General features: G+C 40.1%; 1 protein-coding gene across 3 annotated transcripts in view; it reads right to left on the bottom strand.

Annotated features, from left to right (window-relative positions):
• The window catches only part of EIF2AK1 (eukaryotic translation initiation factor 2 alpha kinase 1), a 42,629-nt gene extending 23,498 nt beyond the window's left edge, over positions 1 to 19,131 (bottom strand). For all 3 annotated transcript variants that reach the window (XM_053554513.1, XM_053554515.1, XM_053554514.1), the window contains exons 1-9: positions 18,908 to 19,131; positions 11,378 to 11,536; positions 7,421 to 7,554; positions 5,851 to 5,888; positions 5,024 to 5,123; positions 3,521 to 3,601; positions 2,254 to 2,353; positions 1,090 to 1,147; positions 426 to 753 (exon numbers count right to left, since the gene is read on the bottom strand). In XM_053554513.1, coding sequence (XP_053410488.1) covers positions 426 to 753; positions 1,090 to 1,147; positions 2,254 to 2,353; positions 3,521 to 3,601; positions 5,024 to 5,123; positions 5,851 to 5,888; positions 7,421 to 7,554; positions 11,378 to 11,536; positions 18,908 to 19,037 — 1,128 coding nt within the window. In that variant the 5' untranslated portion in view covers positions 19,038 to 19,131. The remainder of the gene's footprint in view (positions 1 to 425; positions 754 to 1,089; positions 1,148 to 2,253; positions 2,354 to 3,520; positions 3,602 to 5,023; positions 5,124 to 5,850; positions 5,889 to 7,420; positions 7,555 to 11,377; positions 11,537 to 18,907) is intronic.
• Between the last annotated feature and the right edge of the window lie 3,014 nt (positions 19,132 to 22,145).

Here is a 22,145-nt window from a genome sequence, read left to right as displayed (position 1 = left end):
TCTTGACCTCAAATGATTCCTCCTTCCTCAGCCTCCCAAAGTGCTAGGGTTACAGGCATAAGCCATGGAGTCCGGCCTTCTTTGCATAAATATATTTTTATAGCTTGATGCTAACATACAACAGAAATAGAGGGTGAATGAGGTTTCCAGCTTCACAATACATACACAAGAATATCTATCTAGAGAAGTAAATGATCCAACCGAGGTCAGAAATGGTAAACCAAATACAAAGGCCATTTGGCAAAGAGAACATGATGAATACAAGAGACTGAACACATGACAGAGAAGCTGAAGCTGAGAGAGGCAGGAGTATGAGGTAGGAAGTCAGCTGAGGAAGAGGGAAGGCCACACGAAATCACAGTCCGTCATACAATTACTAGGGGTAAACAACAAATTGGCAGGTTCTGTTCTGTGAAGTAATCTACCTCTGTCTGCTGCAACAAGCTGATGTTTTCTTCGGAAGATTCCTCAGTGGATGTAAAATTCCCTTCTACATCTGAGTTATGCCTAAGTGGCCGCTGCTGTTTAACAACTGGTCTGGTAGACAAATCAGCCAAACCATTTTCTTGGAGCTCAAAGGACGAGTTAAATTCATTGTCGTTTTTTATGACTAAATTGATGGAAAAGTTCATCAATTTGTTATTCTGATTTTCAGTGTCCGATTCTCCGAAGCGTTTTTCTTTTTCTGAGGTAAGCTCAGCAAAGATAATAGAAGAGCTACCAGTTTCATCATTTTTAATACCATATTCATCTCTGGAAGAAAAAAAACAGTGAAGACAAAATCATGTAAAAACAAAGTCACTGTAAAAAGAGATCAAGAGTAACTCAACTGTTCCTTCAAGCCTATATGAAACCTGTTAAATTTCTAAAAAGCTGGCATCAAATCTGTCTAGCATCAACATTTATTTAAAATACTGAAAGGAAATATGTAACAGAAGGAAATAATTTAGCATTTTGTAATGAAAATAAGCAAAAAGAAAGTCTAAAACATTCCTTCCGAGTTCCTTGTAGCCAAAGGCTAAGATAACCCAGTGCAATGACAGCAGGTAATATCCTAATGTGTCCAGAAGTACACACCAATTCACATACCTGTCCTCTGCCTCATCAGAGAGCATTTCCAAAGATGGCAACTGAAGGGAAATTCTGTCTGCCAAACAAAAACAAAAAATTCTTCTAATAGCCCAGTTTTTCCAATTTATAGTCAAGGGAGAGGTAAAATATACAAACAGTACTAAATGAAATTATGTATCTAAAAAAGCCATGACTTTCTGACAAAATATGTACAAGTTTATTGAAAACTGGCACATTTTATTTTATTATTTCTTTTTTTTTTCTTTTTGGGAAAGTCTTAAGCTGTCACCCTGGGTAGAGTGCTGTGGCATCATAGCTCACTGCAACCTCCAACTCTTGGGCTCAAGTGATCCTCTGGCCTCAGTTTTTCTATTTTTAGTAGAGGCAAGGTCTCGCTTTTTGCTCAGGCTGGACTTAAAATCGTGAGCTCAAGCAATCCATCCATCTTGGCCTCCCAGATTGCTATGATTACAGGCGTGAGCCACTTGGCCTGGCCCAAGACTAGCACATTTTAAAAACTATAAAAACTGGCAGTGTCAGTATCTCAGTGGGTAGGGCACCAGCCAGGTACACAGAGGCTGGCGGGTTCAAACCCGGCCCGGAACAGCTAAAACAACAATGACAACTGCAACAAAAAAATAGCCAGGCATTGTGGCAAGCACCTGTAGTCCCAGCTACTTTGGAGGCTGAAGCAAAAGAATCACTAAAGCCCAAGAGGGTGAGGTTGCTGTGGGCTGTGATGCCATGGCACTCTACCCAGGGTGACAGCTTGAGACTCTGTCTCAAAAAAAAAAAAAAAAACTATAAAAACAGCTGTTTAAGTATACAAGGGGTCCAGCAAATTTTCTCTACAGGCCCTGTTCATAAATAGTTTAGGTTCTGGAGGCCCTATGGAACTCTGCCATAACTACTCGATTTAGTTACAGTGTAAAGGTAGCCATAGACAATATATAAATAAATGAGACTATGTTCTAATAAACTATAACCGACACTGAAATTTTGCATTTCATATAATTTTCACAAAATATTCTTCTTCTGATTTCTTATAACTACTCAAAAATGTAAAAACCATTCTCAGGTTGTAGTATATACAAAAACAAGGGCAGGCCAGATTCAGTCTCTGGGCTGATCCTTCCCAACCCTTCAAACAACTACTATACTGTATCATCAAAAACTGCTTACCTTGCGGTTGGACCACATGAACATGTTCTATCCACGCAGTGTGATAGCCTACAATATTAGGGTGCTGAAGACCTGCCAGCACCTTCACTTCCCTTAACACCTAAAAAAGAAACATAATTAAATTTCGCTTTTACTGACAACTTCTTAAATGCTCATGGCATCAAACATCTCTTGTTACAGGGCAAATTACACACCACCCCTGACTTAATGATGGCACAAAACTGTCAGAATTTTCAGCACACTTTAAATTTTGATCTTTTCCCAGGCTTGCAATATGCTGTGCATAGGATATTCAACGTTTTATTATAAAATAGACGTTGTGCTAGTTGATTATGTGCAACTATTAGATAATGTAAGTTCTCAACACATTTAAAGTAGGCTAGGCTGAGCTATGGTGTTCATTAAGTTAGAAACATTAAATGCATCTTCAACTGATGATACTACGTATTTTCAACATATTCTCATGACAAGATGAGGAGGATCTATTAAAAAAAATCCCTCTGTATGAGGAATCTAAATTATGTTACAATAATGAAAATATTTTTGTGATAGACAAATGGAAATTGTTAGAGCAACTAAACAACTTATGTTTATATAGCACTTTATCCTTTTTATAGCTCACTTGTCACCATTCTCTCCTTTGATTCCCATTCCAGTCCTCCATGATATGTAAAACCACTGCTGTCACAACTTCTTCAGGGTGGGAGACAGAGTGGCTCGGAGGACAAGGCAATTTTCCCAGGAACACAGCATATCAGGGAGCAGACTGGGACCTGAACTGGGCTCATGTTTTTTTATAACTAGCTATATTATCTATTAACCCTTTGTTTAAAAAATTAATTTCTCCAGACTGACCACCTGAAATGTGGTCAGTCTGAAGTACCTATAAAAAATTACATCAAATAAAAATTTAGTTTCGATGTTTACTTTATTATAACCCTATCTTTAGTGAATAGGCAGTCTATATTATCTACTATTTGCCAAAAAGAGTTACAAACATCTGACTTTTATACAATTCACTTATAAATGGAGGCTATTACAACAAGTCTGAGTAACAAACATCTGACTGACATGAACAGAGGTTACTACAGGTAATAAGTAAATGTACCTGTTCCAACTTACATACAAATTTGACTTAAGAACAAACTCTCAAAACCTATCTCATTCATAACCCCAGGACTGCCTATATATAAACATATACATATAATGCTTTCAAAGGGAACTAAATACACAATTACTCAAAATAAATAAGTTTTAAAAATCATACCTTCATGCAATCTGTTTTAGTTGCACCCTTAATCAGGATTTTTTTAATTGCATAATACTGACCATCTAATTTATTTCTGACCTAAAAAGTATAAGAAAAGACAAAGCAAATTGTACCATTAAATTCTCACTAAATAAAGAAGTTCTTTATTATTGCTGTTGCGGTTAGAGACAGAGTCTCTCTCTGTCTCCCTGGGTAGAGTGCTGTGGCATCATAGCTCACAGCAACCTCAATCTCTTAGGCTTGAGCAATCTTCTTGCCTCAGCCTCTCAAGCCACCACACCCAGCTGGTTTTTCTATTTTTAGTAGAGACGGCATCTTACTCTTGCTCAGGCTGGTCGGGAACTCCTGAGCTCAGGCAATTCACCTGCCTTGGCCTCCCAGAGTACTAGGATTACAGGCATCACGCCTGGCCAGAAATTCTTTTAATCTGAGTTTAAATAATCCAAACTAGCCAAAGAGATAAAATTAAGCTAAAGACATGTCTCCCTCTTACTATGTGCAGGGAAGCCAGCCCTAGTCAGCCAGACTATAAGCTTTTCAAACTGTATTGACTGTCTAACCCAGAGGTCCTCACACTTTTTAAACAGGGGGCCAGTTCACTCTCCCTCAGACCATTGGAGGGCCAGACTATAGTTTAAAAAAAAAAACTATGAACAAATTCTTATGCACACTGCACATTATCTTATTTTGAAGTAAAAAAACAACAGGAACAAATACAATCACACCACCTCGTGTGGCCCGTGGGCCGCAATTTGAGGACCCCTTGTTAACCCCTGGAAGCTCTAGTAATAGGGATATTAGCAAAAGGGCTATTATGTAAGCCTCAAAATACAGTAGCACAACTTTTTTTTTTTTTTTTTGAGACAGAGTCTCATAATGTCACCCTCAGTAGGGTGCCGTGGTATCACAGCTCACAACAACCTCAAACTCTAGGGCTTAAGAGATTCTCTTGCCTCAGCCTCCCAAGTAGCTGGGACTACAGGTGCCTGCATGATGCCTGGCTAATTTTTTGTTGCAGTTGTCTTGGTTGTTTAGCTGGCCCAGTCCGGGTTTGAACCCACTGCCTGAGTGTAATGTGGCTGGCGCTGTAACCATTGTGCTACAGGGCACCACCTAATACCCCTATATTTTTACTTTTTTTTTTTTTTTGCAGTTTTTAGCCAGGGCCAGGTTTGAACCCACCACCTCTGGCATATGGGACCTGCGCCCTACTCCCTGAGCCACAGGCGCCGCCCTGTTTTTACTTTTTATAGTAACACATTTTCAATAAAAATTAACTAAAGAACAAAAATTCAGAAGTTTCCAGAATCCACTTAAAATATCAATGAGTTTAGAAAAAAACAGAATCTGACTACTTCCCTGCAAATGACAAATCGTAATGAATAAAAGGAATTTCCAGTAATTTCCCGTTGAGCATGTCAGATAATAATAATGAAAACAACCTCTCAAAGTACACTTATTTACAGAGCAGAAGGTCAAAACAAGTATGTGGAAAACCACCTTGTATACTCTTCCATATCCACCTTTTCCTAAGATGGCAAGCTCTTCAAATTCATTTAAGTAACGTGAAGTTTGTGCTTCAAATGCTACTTCCTTTGATCTGAAAGTTAAATAAAAACAATTAATTAATATTAAAACATGAGAGAATCAGAATCTTCTAGAATAATTCATGTTCACTGTATCACTAACCAAAAAAATCCCCTTTATCGCTAAATTGTGACAAAGGATTAGCTAAAATGAAAGTTTTCAACTCTAGGAAGAAAACTGGCTAAGCACATTGACAGTGAAATAAAAATAATAAGGGAGTCATTAAGCTAATTTCCAGTGTTTTATCAGTAACTAGTTGAACTCAGTAATAAATTTATTTAAATTTCCATTCTTTTTGGTTAGAGATGGGGTCTCACTGTGCTGCCCAGGCTGGTCTCAAACTCCTGGCCTCCCCAAAATGCTACAACCACAGGCATGAGCCATTGCACCTAGCTGTGACTTCTTTTTAACAGTTTAGTCTTTGGGCTCGGCGCCTATAGCTCAGTAGCTAGAGCACCAGCCACATACAACGCAGCTGGCAGATTCAAATGCGGCCCAGGCCTGCCAAACAACAGTGACAACTACAACCAAAATATAGCCAGGCTTTGTGGCACGCACCTGTAGTCCCAGCTACTTGGCAGGCTGAGGCAAAAGAATCGTCTGAGCCTAAGAGTTTGAGGTTGCTGTAAGCTGTGACACCACAGCATTCTACCCAGGGCGACATAGTGAGACTCTGTCTCAAAGAAAATCAAACAAAAAAATAGTTTAGTCTTTGCATAATCAAAAAAGTATTATAATACCTGATTTTCTGGTCATGGCAAATATCCTCACAAGGATCCTAAAACAAAAAAGCTATTCTGAAAAAGTATTTTGTAAATTTTCAAGGAATAAAGAATATCAAAATTCAATGTCATATTAATAGCCCCAAATACACAAACAATATTTAAAAAACAAACCACTGGCTTTTTCAATATTACTTAGGAGTTTACAACTGATAATATTTCAAAGCTGAGAATTTACTACAGAGCTCCAAGAGCAAACAATGTTGATGTAACCTTCGGTATAAATGGAGAAACTACCCCACAGCTGCTCCACCTTTACTTGCCTATCTATATATTGCTCTTATCGCCCTACTTCTGCCTATGCCCCTAAGTCCACTCTCAACACAGTAGCTAGTATGACCTCATTAAAACGCAAGTCAAATTACGTTGCTCCTCTGATCAAAATCCTGCTGCTTCTGAATAAAATAAAAACCAAAGACAATAAAACGGCCTCAAGACCTTGCTCCAACCCTCTTCCTCCCTACACCCCCCCAGCCCCTGCTCTCCTGAATGCTCCCTTTTGCTTACACCAGTCCAGCCACATGACTGCTTTGTAGCTCCCCAAACATACAGCACACTGCCACCTCAGGACCCTTGCAATTACAGCTGATCTCTGAACAACACAAATTTGAATTTTTAGCTCCCCAAACATACAGCACACTGCCACCTCAGGACCCTTGCAATTACAGCTGATCTCTGAACAACACAAATTTGAATTTTAAGAGTCCACTTAACAGAGATTTTTTTTTTCAATAAAAACTACACCAAGTATGCCTGCCTCCCTTTCGAGCTCCTTCCTATCATCCCACCCTCCACTTCCTCTTCCTTCTCAGCCTACTCAATGTGAAGACCATGAGGATGAAGACCTTTATAATGACATACTTCCACTGAATAAATAGTAAATATATTTTCTTTTCCTTATGATTTTAATAGCACCTCCTTTTCTCTTACTTCACTGTAAGAATATAGTACCTAATACGTATAATATATAAAATAGGTTTAATCAACCACTTATGTTTTTGGTAAGGCTTCGGGTAACAGCAGGCTATTAGCAATTAAGTTTTTGGGAAGTTACACATAGATTTTTTACTGTGTGAGGGTCGGTGCCCCTAATCCTGTGTTGCTCCCAGGTCAGCTATACTGTTGCTCCACCCAGAATGCTTTTCCTACAGATACTACTATTGTCTCTAAGAGGCCTTCTTTGGCTCCCCTGTATAAAATTCACACTTCCCCTCCCAACATTGTTTGAGTCCCTTCAGTGCTTTATGTTATCTAATACTTAATATCCCTACATTTTTACTTTTTTTTTCTGTTGTTTACTGTCCCCTCATCAGAATATAAGCTCCATGAGAGCAGAAATTTTTGTCAATTTTGTTAACTGCTTTCCCTTAGGCACCTACAAAAGAGCCAAACAATATTAATCAGTCAACAAAGTTTATATTTTTAAAAGCATGCTTTATAATTTACATTTCATAATACTTTAAATTATAGCTCTCTTAAATCAAAATGTATTGTTGTTATACAGAAACTACACTTTTTTAGGGCTTACCTGACGAATTCTCTCCTTAGCAGATCTCATTAAATGAGTAATAGCTCTGTTGTGATGTAGTCTCAATGAGCTAAACTCATCACTACAAGTGAAGGAAGACAGAAGCCCCATTTTGATAAAAGTCTGACAAAGTACTACAAAAACAAAACAGAAAACTATTATTAGAAAGGCCATCAATAAAATGGCTATTTTAAAGAGTACACAGAGAATAAAAAGTAATAATTACAACACAAAAAAATTCTATCAGCAAAAAGGTACGTTTATACACATGTTAAACTTGCAGACTGATTCTCAAAATGAAGGAGCAACTGGTGTATTTCATTGATTAGGACCACATATAAAATTATTTATCTCATACCATGCAGTGATTTGTTTGCCATGCCTAGTCAGTAAAGTACTGAGCTCTGTTTTTAAAAAAAAAAAGAAGAAGAAGAAAAAGAAAAGAGAAGAGGAGGACAGAAGTAAAAACCAACCTATCCGGTACACTACTGAGGTGATGGACATACTAAAAGCCCCAGCTTAAGCATTATAAAAATGTATCCATGTAACAAAAACATATGTACCCCCTTAATATTTTGAATTTTTTTTTTTTTTGTAGAGACAGAGTCTCACTTTATGGCCCTCAGTAGTGCCGTGGCCTCACACAGCTCACAGCAACCTCCAACTCCTGGGCTCAAGCGATTCTCTTGCCTCAGCCTCCCGAGTAGCTGGGACTACAGGCGCCCACCACAACGCCCGGCTATTTTTTGGTTGCAGTTTGGCCGGGGCCGGTTTTGAACCCGCCACCCTCGGTATATGGGGCCAGAGCCTTACCAACTGAGCCACAGGCGCCGCCCATATTTTGAATTTTTTTAAAGGCAAAAAAAACCCTGTAAATGTTAAGTCTTCTGATATTCCACACATTACACTTCAAAAACAAGTAGTAAAATAATAATAAAGACATAAGTAGAAACATGAATAGAATCAACAAGTAAACACATTAATTGGCCAAGGGGCAGTGGCTCTCACCTGTAATTTTACCACTCTGGGAGGCCAAGGCAGGTGGGCTGCTTAAGCTCAGGAATTCCAGATCAGCCTCAGTACCATCTCTACTAAAAATAGAAAAACTAGGGCGGTGCCTGTGGCTCAATCGGTAAGGTGCTGGCCCCATATACCGAGGGTGGCGGGTTCAAACCCGGCCCCGGCCAAACTGCAACCAAAAAATAGCCGGGCGTTGTAGCGGGCGCCTGTAGTCCCAGCTACTTGGGAGGCTTAGGCAAGAGAATCACTTAAGCCCAGGAGTTGGAGGTTGCTGTGAGCTGTGTGATGCCATGGCACTCTACCGAGGGCCATAAAGTGAGCCTCTGTCTCTAAAAAAAAAACAATAAAATAGAAAAACTAGCCAGGTGTTGTGGCAGGTGCCTGTAATCCCAGCTACTTGGGAAGGTGAGGCAAGAAGATCACCTGAGGCAAGAGTTTGAGGTTGCTATGAGCTATGATGCCATGGCACTCTATCCAGGGTAACAAAGTAAGACTCTGTCTCAAAAAAAAAAAAAAAAAAAGTATTTTTTTTTCTATCATGGGATATCTTTAGCCAACACACAATGAGCACATACTAGATGTATATATTCCCCGAACACCAGGTTCCTCAGAAAAAGAAACTTCTACAGAGGTACCTTGGCCTTTACTCATTCAAGTACAGACACCATAGATTATCAACTAACTAAATAAATCACTTTAAAACATTTCTTTAAATACATAGTATACCTTGTTTTAAAGGTCAGCCTCTAAAATGTATATAAGGGATTTTAAATTATCCTAAGTCAGTAAGAGTCAAATATTTGCTTCAATTATACACAAGATTACTGTATTAAAATTATTATTCTTTTTTTAATGAGACAGAGTCTCATTCTATTGCCCTGGGTAGAGTGCTATGCCATCACAGCTCACAGCAACCTGAAATTCTTGGGCTCGAGAGATCCTCTTGCCTCAGTCTCCCAAGTAGCTGAGACTATAGGCAACTGCCACACCTGGCTAGTTATTCTATTTTTAGTAGAGACAGGGTCACGATCTTGCTCAGGCTGGTCTGAAACTCCTGAGCTCAAGCAATGCACCTGCCTCAGCCTCCCAGAGTGCTAGGATTACAGGCATGAGCCACCATAACCAGTCTGTATTAAAATTATTATAAGCTACTTTTCTTTACTATAAGTCTGGTATAATAACCCCAGGTACTTAAGGAACCTGCTTTGAAACCTAAGGAACACACCCTTTTATACAACTCATCTCCCCACCATATATGCTACTGGTAAGAATAAGGTTATTTATCATTAAAAACATACTAAGTTTTTTGTTTTGTTTTGTTTTAAATTCGAGATAGGGCCTTGCTCTGATACCCAGGCTGGGGTACAGTGGCATAATCACAGCTCAATACAGTCTCAAACTCATGGGTCAAGTGATCCTCCAGCCCTTGGCCTTCCAAAGTTGCTGGAATTATAGCCATGAGCCACCATGTAACAACACATTAAGTTCTAAGACCAAATAAAGATATCTATAAATTCAAGGATTTCTAATACCAAAGAAGATTTAGAAAGACTTTTTGGTTTTAGGTCATTTCTTTTTTGAGACAGAGTCTTGCTCTGTCACCTGGTCTAGAGTATCATGGCCTCAGCCTCACAGCAATATCAAACTCCTAGAATCAAATGATCCTCCTGCGTCCGCTTCCCAAATAGATGAGGACTATAGGAACATACCACCATGCCTGGCTAATTTTTCTGTTTTTAGCAGAGACAGGATCTTGCTTTGCTCAGGCTGGTCTTGAATTCCTACCTCAAGGAATTCTCCCTCCTTGGCCACCCAGAAAGCTAGGATTATAGGTGTAAACCACTGGGCACAGTCTAAAAAGACTTTTTTGAGAGAAAAAAATCTCAGAATCTGTGGCTGGAGCCATTACAGAGGCCTCGAGGTCTCAGTCAATAAGCTAAACCAGAAACAGTAAAAGCTGTAATTCTTACTTCTAGGCTCATGTTTTTCATTTAAGTGTCCTATGGCAGGAATACAACTAAACATTTTTGGCTAGGCACAGTGGTTCCTGCCTATAATACTAGCACTTTCGCAGGCCAAGGCAGGGCAATCATTTAAGGTCAGAAGTTCCAGACCTAGCCCAAGCAACACAGTGAGACCCCCATCTTTATAAAAAATAGAATTAGCCCAGTGTGGTGGCACGCACCTAGAATCCCAGCAACTTGCAAAGCTGAGGCAAGAGGACTGCTTGAGCCCAGGAGCTTAACATTGCAGGGAGCTATGATCATGCCACTACTCTAACACCTGGGCAATGGACCAAAACCTTGTCTGCAAAACAATAAACATTTTCACAATTTCAACACTACAAAACGCAACTGATTTTAGGCCATGAACTGGTTCTGAATGAGCACGTGCGATTTTCCCTTTTTAATCTTTTATTTATTAAATTACACACAATTTGGGGGCCCCCAGTGATGATATACATAAGAAATTACCCAAAGGAAAATGTAAAATGAATTGAAAGAATGTAAATTATTAATTCTTACTTCACACTAATTTTTATTTTTTAACTTTTTAATTTTTCTGTGAGACAAGGTCTCACTTTGTTGACTAGGCTAGAGTGCATATGACCCAATTACAGTTCACTACAGCCCCAAATTGTGGGGCTCAGGGATTCTCATGAGTCAGCCTCCTGAGTAGCTAGGGCTACAGGCATGCATCATCATGCCTGGCTAATTTCAAAAAAAATTTTTTTTAGAGACAGAGTCTCATTACATTGCTTAGGCTAACCTTGAACTCCTGAGCTCAAATGATCCTCCCAAGTAGCACGGATTACAGGCTTAAACCTCCATGCCAGGGTCCTATCCTATTTTTACATATCAACTGTTTCTCAGACCGACAGCAGTAAGCAATGTTATTGCAAGCTTTATTTTGCAAGATTAATTTATTCTTACTTACATTTAAACACTTGTCTTGAACGAAGTGGGTTTGGTTCATGCACATGGCTCAAGTGCTCCAGCAAAGAAACAAGCAATAGTTGGTTTGCAACTGCAAAAGGGAAAGTTGGCTGTTGGAGTGGTTCTTTTAATACCTGGAGTTCTGCTGGAACATCAGATTCTAAAAGTTAAAAGAAAAAAATTTAAAATTAATGATAAACCTTGTTTACCTCATAACAAAAAGTGTATTCTAATCAATGAAACACAAATAACTTAAACTTAAGGAAATAAAAAACAAAAGAGTAGTTATGTTGAAATGGAGTAATCAAGGAAGGCTTTCTTGAGTTGAATTCTAGAAACTGGAAGGCCAGCACAAAGATGAGGAGGAGAAACAAGTTTTGGTAGCAATGATGTGTGCAATAGTAAAAATAAGTAAAAAAGTAAATATGTAAGCAAACAGGCAAGCAAGTCTGAATAGTATGGCTTCCTTCCTTTGAAAAGACAATCAAGATATAGACATAAGGAAAAGTTTGAAGAAAATTTAATCAATGAGCAAATGATAAATGTGTACCCATTTAATCTTCTTGAAACAATATAAGGTAAATGTTACCACTCCCATTTTATAGATGAGGATACTGATCTTAAAGATCAGTGGTTAAAGAAGACAGAGAAGGGTGGTGCCTGTAGCTCAAGCGGCTAAGGCGCAGCCACATACACCTGAGCTGGCAGGTTAGAATCTGGCCTGGGCCTGCCAAACAATGGCAACTACAACCAAAAAATAGCTGGGCATTGTGGCAGGCGCGCGTAGTCCCAACTACTTGGGAGCCTGAGGCAAGAGAATCACTTAAGCCCAGGAGTTTGAGGTTGCTGTGAGCTATGATGCCACAGCACTCTACCCAGGGCGATAGCTTGAGGCTCTGTCTCAAAAAAAAAAAAGATGTACAGAGAAGTTAAAGAACTACTGAATCAGGCAGATCAGACTAACTCTCAAAGCCATCCTTTTTCCACTATGCAAGACCAAGCAGATAGAGTTAAAGAAGGTCGTAAGTTCTCACTGTATATTTAAGACATCATTGAACAAGTAAAACACACACACATATAATGAAGGAAAAATGTTTGAGGAAACCATTCTAGAAACATATAGGTAACCTGGAAGAAAGCATATGGTCAGCAGGAGAGGTTAGGAGGTAATTTACAGAAATGTGGAGCCAAGTGTTCATCCCAGAGATACAGTAAGAAAGAAATGGGGTGGCCACGATTTAAAACACTAGGAATGGGAAGGTGGAAATGTTCATGAGTTTGAAATCTCAAGAGCCGTTGACCCATTCAATAAGAAACGTCCTGAAGATACAGGAACTGTATATCTCACACCTTCTAAAATCATCCCCATTTCAGGTATTATAATCCACTCTATCAACTACTGAAGTCCTGGGAAAGCCAACGTTTTCAAATTCAGGCTTTATCATTCAGGCTTTATCCATTAATTTCCTCACTTACAAGAAAAAAAAAAAAAAGACCTGCACATATGCAAATAATGTATTCATTTAAAATAAACACAGTAGAACCTCCATGGTTGACCATCCCCCTATATTAACTAACTCCTTAAATTAAAGCTAATTTTCCTTTTTTTTGAGACAGAGTCTCACTCTGTGGCCATAAGCTAAAGGCCCCTGGCATCATCCTAGCTCAGAGCAACCTCAAACTATTGAGTTCAAGCCATCTTCTTGACTCAGTCTCCTGAGCAGCTGGGACTACAGACACTCCCACCACGCCCACTAGTTTTTCTATTTTTAGTAGACATAGTGTCTCACTCTTGCTCGGGTGGTCTCAAACTCCTGAGCTCACGCAATCCACCTGCCTTGGCCTCTCAGGGTGCTAGGATTATAGGTATGAGCCACCGGACCAGGCCTTGACTTAATTTTCATAGACCAGACATGTACCACATGGACATATCAGTATAGCAGGCCTAGTTCCTTATGTTGACTACCTTCCTACGTTAACCAGTTTGTTTCAGTCCTTGGGTGGTCAATTTACAGAGGTTCTATTGTACTTAACTGTTTGACTATGGGAAAGAAAAAGAATGAAATGTGGCCATGTAAAAAGTTCTCAGTGTAAAAATATCTTAAAGTTAATACTAGAGAGGCTGAGGCAAGAGAATTGCCTAAGCCCAAGGGTTGGAAGTTGCTGTGAGCTGTGACGCCACAGCACTCTGCCAAGGACGATAAAGTGAGACTGTCTATAAAAAAAAAAAATCTTAAAAGTTAAAATGAGCCACAAATTCAGATATAGTACACTATCTGTACTACACATGACAAGAAAAAGAAAAGTAAATAAAACACGGAGCTCTTACAAATAAGAAAATGAAGTAAAATTAAAATTCCAGGGCGACGCCTGTGGCTCAATGGAGTAGGGCACAGGCCCCATATGCCAGAGGTGGTGGGTTCAAGCCCAGTCCTGGCCAAAAACTGCAAAAAAAAAAAAAATTCAAATACATTTAACATTACTAGTAATTAACAACATCCATATTAAGATAACTAAAGTACCAGAGTTTTCTCATCAGATTTAAAGTCAAGAATACTTGGTATTGGGCGGCGCCTGTGGTTCAGTGAGTAGGGCGCCGGCCCCATATGCCGAGGGTGGCGGGTTCGGGCCCAGCCCCGGCCAAACTGCAACAAAAAATAGCCAGGCGTTGTGGCGGGCACCTGTAGTCCCAGCTGCTTGGGAGGCTGAGGCAAGAGAATTGCGTTAAGCCCAAGAGTTAGAGGTTGCTGTGAGCCGTGTGATGCCACGGCACTCTACCAGAGGGTGGTACAGTGAGGCTATGTTAACCACTGTGATAAAAATGTGTCAAATGGTTTATGAAGTGAGTGTATGATGCCCCATAATCTTATCATTGTATACAGTTATGATTTAATAAAAAAAAAAAAAAAAAAGAATACTTGGTATTGTCAAGGGTTCAGAAAAGCATACATTTTTAAACACAGGAAGTATAAAAGAGTTCGCAACCTTTGGCAATACATTGTAGAATGTAAAATATGCAAACCTTTGACCCAGCAATTTCACTTTTGGAAATACAGGGTGGCCACAAAGTTGGTGTGCGATTTAAAATAGTTGTCTAAATTCATATGCAATTTAAAATAGTTGTCTATATAGACATGAACTTTATGGCCACCCCGTATGTACCAAGGAAATAATAAAGTACAATAGATACATATGTATAAAATGTTGAGCATAACACTATTTAGAAAATTGAAAACCTGTTAAATAAGTTATATAAGAAAATAGAATATTATGCAGCTGTTAGAAATGACAGTGTATAGAAAGATAATTTCTTGACGTCTGTTATCAAGTCAAAGAAGCAGACTACAAAACAGTAATAATACTGAGCCAGGCACAGTAACTCATGCCTATAATCCTAAAACTTTGGGAAGCTAAGGCAGGAGGATTGACCAGCCTGGGCAATAATGAGACCTCATTTCTATTAAAAAAATTTTTTTAGGTCAGGTGCAGTAGCTCACGCCTATAATCCCAGCCAGCACTTGGGAGGCCAAGGCAGGTGGATTGCCTGAGCTCACAAGTTCCAGACTAACCTGAGCAAGAGCAAGCCACCTCGCCCAGCTGAGCCCAAGAATTTGAGGTTGCTGTGTGCAATGGCAAGATGGCATTCTTGCCTGGGGCAACAGAGTGAGATTCTGTCTCAAAAAAAAAAAAAAAGGGAAAGAAAAGCTAATATAGGGTGGCGCCTGTGGCTCAAGGAGTAGGGCGCCAGTCCCACATGCCGGAGGTGGTGGGTTCAAACCCAGCCCCAGCCAAAAAACCACAAAAAAAAAAAAAAGAAAAGAAAAGAAAAGCTAGTATAAAGTCACACTTAAAAAGCAGAATATAAAATGCTTATATTATCATACTACCATGTTCACAATTTTAAAATATATTTTATATCTACATATACAATTTTTTTAAAAGCTGGAAAAACCCTAAATCTCTGCCCTCTCTATTCTCAATCATAAACCTACAATATTATAAAAGAAATGAAATTATATTATATATTCTGTTTTACAGTCTGCCTATTTGATCCTCAGTACCTAGAACAGTGCCTGAAATATAGCAGCTCTCAATAAATATATATGCAAATGAATATGACAAATTGTTGACAATGAGTTCTCCTCTAGCATGTGAGTACCAGTGAATTCCCTCCACCTTTTACTGTTATGAGTCTGTGAGTGATCCCTATCAAGTTTTATTGTATACAAGCAAAAGCAAAAGAAAATCTTTAATCTATTCAGAATACCGTTCTTTAACAAATAGTTCTAAAAACAAAATCATCAAATAAATTGTGTCTAGCTACACCAAAATGTAAACTATAAACTCTAGGTGATGAGATCATGATTTAAAATTTTTCTTCTTCATAGCCGGGTGTGGTGGAAAGGGCCTGTAGTCCCAGCTCTTCAAGAGGATTCTTTGAGCCAAGGAGTTTGAGGCCGCAGTGACCTATGATGGGATCACTCACTGTACTCCAGCCTGGTAAAGACAACAAGATCCATCCTCAAAAAAGGAAAAAAGGGAATTTTTCTTCATGCTTTTCTAGCTTCTCAAAATAGTCTGTAATGTGAAATTTTAAATATATGTACACTTAATTGGTAATAGTTGTGAGACTTGGTTAGGAGGATTGTCTGCTTCTTTATACTCTTATGTTTCCTGTTTTCTACAAAGGAGAAAATTCTACTTTTAATGAGGAAAAAAGATCAGAAATGGTTGGTCAATGGAGTTAAATGAATGTTAACAAAGGACATCTTTAAAAAGAACAGTGGACAGGTACTCAAACACTCAAAAATGTAGCAAAATGGAAAGAAACCATTTCAGAGAACTGGTCAAGAGTAGAAGGAAAAAAGGAAAGTAGCAAAAGGGAAAGAAGAGGTCTAGTCTCTTACAAAATAGTAAGAAAGTTGAATTAGGTTCTAAACTTCTACCAAGTAGGATGGGAGTAGACATACAGGAAAGGGATAACCTAATTCAATCGCCTCAGCAAAGTAATGATCCAAATAGTCCATTATTAAGTGAAAGAGGAGCTTGAGGAATTAAGCTGAGGTAAAATGTTTGAAAAACTGATGTGAGAGAAAACAAGAAAATTAATGAGTTGGACAACATGTTTACGTTGGCCCCGTCTAATGCATGTTGTTCTCCAGAAAGGAAGGATGCAGTAACTTTGCTCAAAGGGTGATGCTGGCTCTAGGAGAATCTCTACACAGGTGTTAAAGTTACATCTAGGTTTTGAATTTTCTAACTTTAACGTGAACTGGCACAATGAGCTCCTCAGATCATTCAGAGTGATGATCTATAAGAAATAATTTGGGCCAGGCCTAGTGGCTTACGCCTGTAATCCCAGCACTCAGAGGAGGCCGAGGCGGGTGGATCACTTGAGCCCAGGAGTTCAAGATCAGCCTAAGCAAGAGTGAGACCCCGTCTCTAAAAAATAGCCAGGCCTTGTGGTGGGCACCTGTAGTCCCAGCTACTCAGGAGACTGAAGCAAGAAGATCTCTTGAGCCCATGAGTTTAAGGTTGCTATGAGCTCTGACACCACAGCACTCTACCCCAGGGCAACTGAGTGAGACTGTGTCTCAAAAACAAAAAAGAAAGAAAGAAAGAAAAGAAAGGAAAGAAAGAAAGGGGCGGCGCCTGTGGCTCAGTGAGTAGGGCGCCAGCCCCATATGCCGAGGGTGGCGAGTTCAAACCCAGCCCCGGCCAAATTGCAACCAAAAAATAGCCGGGCGTTGTGGCGGGCGCCTGTAGTCCCAGCTGCTCGGGAGGCTGAGGCAAGAGAATCGCGTAAGCCCAAGAGTTAAGAGGTTGCTGTGAGACGTGTGACGCCAGGCACTCTACCCGAGGGCGGTACAGTGAGACTCTGTCTCTACAAAAAAAAAAAAAAGAAAAGAAACAAAGAAGGAAGGGAAGTAAGGAAAGAAGGAAGGAAGGAAAGAAAGAACGAACGAACTTAACTATTCTGTTTTTAAATCTATTAAAAATGAAACATTTTTTTTTTTTTTTTTTGCAGTTTTTGGCCGGAGTTGGGCTTGAACCCACCACCTCCAGCATATGGGGCCAGCGCCCTACTCCTTTGAGCCACAGGCACCGCCCATGAAACTACATTTTTCACAGACCTTACTTTTCTTTTTTTTATTAATTAATTAATTAATTTTTTTTTTTTTTTTCAGTTTTTGGCCGGGTCTAGGTTTGAACCCACCACCTCCGGCATATGGGGCCAGCGCCCTACCCCTTTGAGCCACAGGCTCTGCCCCAGACCTTACTTTTCATATAAAAAGACAAATCGTGTCTAGACATGCACCACCTCTTTGGAAGAAAAGGTGGTAAATAGCGCAACAGTATTATCAGTAACCCAGAGAAGAAAAATGTTAAAAGCATTATCTAAGATCACTCCCTTCATGAATAATCTTTAGTTTGCAGAAACCCTTATCAAAATGTCACAGAAAAGACAGACTTGCATGTTTACAGCTGGGAAGTTTCCTATAACATAACACTTTCCATACTATTTAGTTACTATGCCGCCTTACATGTAGAAAAATCCCGTTTGTCCATGAAAAAAGTTACACATTATTTCTCTGTAATAGCCCACTTGAATTACCACCAAACTCTGCTTTTGTTTCCCATTACAGTCAAAAATAACAGGTAGTGTTTAAGAATGGAAATGAAAATACTTTTCCATTTACTTATTCCATCTGAATCAAAACCTTTTTAATTTGGTTTCCACCTTTAAATATACTGCAACACATTAATATTTGTTTCATGATTCAACTTGAATGTGTATTCTCTGTAATCGTTCATTGAAACTACCGTTTAATTAAAACCTCCCTCAATCAAAAAAAAAAACAAAAACCTCTATCATTCTCCATAACACAATTTAATTTTTTTAATTGCCAAAACAACTAGTAGTATAAAGACTATTTCACTTTCATTACAATATTGGACAATTTGACCTGGTTAGAGTCAATGTTTAAGAATCTTTCACTTGATGCTGAACAACAGCTGCGTTTTATCTCCTAAGAAAACCTTTAGAAAACTTGTGCATTTTTTCTTTAAGCCCAATAGGATGGAGTACATAGCCTCCCGATGAGAACTCTCTAGATAACCTACCAGTGAAGCAACAAAATAGCTTACAAATCAAAATTCTTAACCTACACTGTTCAGCACATAAACTGCAAAGTCTCATTCTAGTAGCGAACAAAGATCATTCTCAACAACTAACAAAATCACAAGTCTTGGGAGCTAGAAAGCGGCTGCAAGAAGTTCTTAGGCGTCCAAAGGCCTCAGTGGGCAGAGAGGAAATCAAAGAACAGAAATGCAAACAAATGAATAGAATGTCAACAACTATTAATATTTACCTTATTCTGAAAGTACTCCCACCGCCCCCGGCACTGCAAGGCCAGCCCCCAGTTCAAGCCCTTAGCAGAATTTGCCTAGGTCTGAGGCAAAGCCGGAATCACCAAGAAAAGCAGGCGGAGGGAAAGTGAAGCGGCGCCGTAGTATTACGGTCACTCACCATCATATTTGGGGTCCGAGCCCTCGGCAGGGAAGTCAATGGCCGGTGGTGAAGCCCCAGCCCCAGCCCCAGCCCCAGCCCCGTCTTCCTCTGCTTCCTGCTCTCTGGCCCCGGAGCTGCCCCCCAGCATCGCCGGGCGCGCGTGGACCGCCACTGAGCCAGCCGGCCAGCCCTGCGTCACAGCACTTATAGCCCGCGGAGCCCGCAGAGCTCGCCTCCCGCTCCGGAAGTAGCCCTTTGAGAGCCGGAAGGCCCGCCCTCGCCACCCGCACGCTGAAGCAGGGGGCGTAGTCGGCCTCGACCCCGCCCCTTTCCCTTTCAAACAGGGAGGGTTGGGCCGTTGGGCTCAGAGCATCTAAGATGGCTTGTTCCCTAGCAGTGTACTCGTCCTTCGGCTGCAGCCTGCGGGGCGTCAGAGACGAGAGCGTAGGTGGTCGCCAAGCCCGGATGGACCCCGGCCGGTTCTCCAGGCTGTTTTGAGTATCTGCAAACGAATCATAACTCTCACATCTCACGCAAGACTCGGGTATCAGTGTAAGAATCAGGTGTCTGCAAAGACTACTGGAAATGTTTACCTTTCGTGGATACAACAGTGCCTTTTTGTCATTTATTTTCCAAAAAATATCAAAAGCATCTACAAGAGATGAGTCAGTGAAAACTAAACCAATTTTGGTCAAGCGTTAAACCCCAGGAACATTAAATGCCAAATAGATTCCAAAGTGCAAAGTGAATCGAAATTCTGCTGGGTTTGAGACCGAATTCGCCATTAAAAGAGAGCCTTTTCTAGGAACCCCTCTGGCCACACTGGATTGACTATGGCTTGAAACCCTCACGTTCAAAAATGCACCCTCTTTGTCATCTGAAGGTGTCCCTGATGACTTGGTCGCGGACACAATGCTATTTGAATATTAATCATTAGGTGATCACTTTGTTTGGGATGCCAATGGAACAAAAATCTTTCAGATTTTGGATCTCAACCACTGTGCAATGTGCAAAAGTGACATTGTTTAAGAATTTTATTTGAGCATATTTTCCATATAAAGTCGTACTGGATGCGACCGTAGCTCAGTGCGTAGGGCCCTGGCCACATATACACCCGAGCTGGCGGGTTCAAACCCAGCCTGGGCCAGCTAAACAACAAAAACAACTGCAACAACAACAAAAAAAAATAGCTGGGTGTTGTGGTGGGCACCTGTAGTCCCAGCTACTTGGGAGGCTGAGGCTAAAGAATAGCTCAAGCCCAAGAGTATGAGGTTGCTGTGAGCTGTGATGCTATGGCACTCTACCAAGGGCAACATGATAAGACTCTGTCTCAATTAAAAAAAGAAGAAGAAGAAGAAGGCAGGGCGGCACCTGTGGCTCAGTCGGTAAGGCGCCGGCCCCATATACCGAGGGTGGCGGGTTCAAACCGGGCCCCGGCCAAACTGCAACCAAAAAATAGCCGGGCGTTGTGGCGGGCGCCTGTAGTCCCAGCTACTCGGGAGGCTAAGGCAAGAGAATCGCTTGAGCCCAGGAGTTGGAGGTTGCTGTGAGCTGTATGATGCCATGGCACTCTACGGAGGGCCATAAAGTGAGACTCTGTCTCTAAAAAAAAGAAAAAAAAAAAAGGGGGGGGTAGAGGCGAAACTTACTAAATGCAGAATACAAATGCCTGCATACAGTAACTAAGAAAATGCCATGAAGGCTACGTTGAACAGTTTGATGAGAATATTTCAGATTGTATATGAAACCGACACATTGTACCCCTTGATTGCACTAATGTACCCAGCTATGATTTAACAATAAAAATAAATAATTTAAAAAAAGGATGTAACTCTCCAGATGACTTGTAAAGGTTAGGAGTGTCCCATCCCACGTTTTACCGATGTTCTGGCAGAGCACAGCCTTTCTTGGGAGTGATTTATCTGTATGCATTCACAGCATTTGAAAATGCAAACACTTCATTTTTTCCTCAACAATTCCACTTTCACAAATTTATCCTGAGGAAAAAGGTTAAGAATGAACAAAAATATGTAGTTTAAAAACTTGATTGCCACACTGATTATACATTAAAATAAAAAGACAACGTAATTGACTAAATCAATTAGGAATATCCGTGCAATGGCACACTTTACAGGCATCAAAAATATTTAATACTCAGTACCTGGTTCTTAGCATCACTGGAAATGGCCAGTATTCCTAAGAGTATGGAATAAGACCGTTTATTCTGATGGGAACATACAGTAAATGAAAGCAAACTTTCTAGCAGACCACATGCAACTTACAGTAAAAGTTTTTAAATAAGCATTTCCTTTGACCTACATTTAAGAGTATATCCAGCTGGGTGTGGTGGCCCACATCTGTAATCCAAGCACTTTGGGAGTAATCCTAGCACTTTGAGAGGTCTAGATAGGAGGATCACTTGACATCAGAATTTGGAGACCAGCCTGAGCAAGAACCAGACCCCCATCACTACAAAAATAGAACAATTAGCCAGGCATGGTGATGTGAACCTATAGTCCCAGCTACTCAGGAGGCTGAGGCGAGAGGCTCACTTGAGCCCAGAAATGTTGCAGTGAGCTATGATGATGCCACTGTGCCCTTGGGAGGGGGTGGGTTTGCAACAGAGGGACCATGTCTCAAAAAAAAAAGTATGTCTAAGGGAAATGATCAGAGGAGGAAAAAAGATTAATCTATAAGAATGTTCATTTTTTAAATTTATTTTTATGTAACAGGTTCAGAAAGTAAATTTGCATACCAATGGGGGGGGTGATGGTTTGTTTTTGTACATTAGGTTGTCCAGACAAACAAATATACAAAATACCCCAGCAGTGGAGTCAATCCCTTACTCCCTCATTGGGAGTAACTGTTAAAGTATAGTTCATGATAGAAAAGCAATAAAATAAATCAAAATTCTAAATAGAAGAACTATAAGATATACAATGAAGGCCTAGGCAACCATTACAAAAATTGAAAAAGAAGCACATTTCTCTCTTGGCTTCCACAATATTATGCTCTTTTGGTTTTTCTCTATTTTGCTGGTCTTCCATCACAGGATCCCTTACTGAATCCTTCTCCAAATGTATAAATTCTGTAGGGCTCTTTTCATCCCTCTCCAATTTCCTCAGGAGATAGCCATCAATAGCACTTTAAATGCCATCTCTAAGCTGACAACCCCTAAATGTGTATCTATAGCACAGACATATTCTCTTGGATGACTCAAAAGTATCTCAAATATGTCTAAAAGAACTCTTGATCT

This window comes from Nycticebus coucang, chromosome 12 (assembly GCF_027406575.1).
Source record: "Nycticebus coucang isolate mNycCou1 chromosome 12, mNycCou1.pri, whole genome shotgun sequence".
NCBI classification, from domain to species: domain Eukaryota; kingdom Metazoa; phylum Chordata; class Mammalia; order Primates; family Lorisidae; genus Nycticebus; species Nycticebus coucang.
This window is presented reverse-complemented; position numbering and strand designations above follow the sequence as displayed.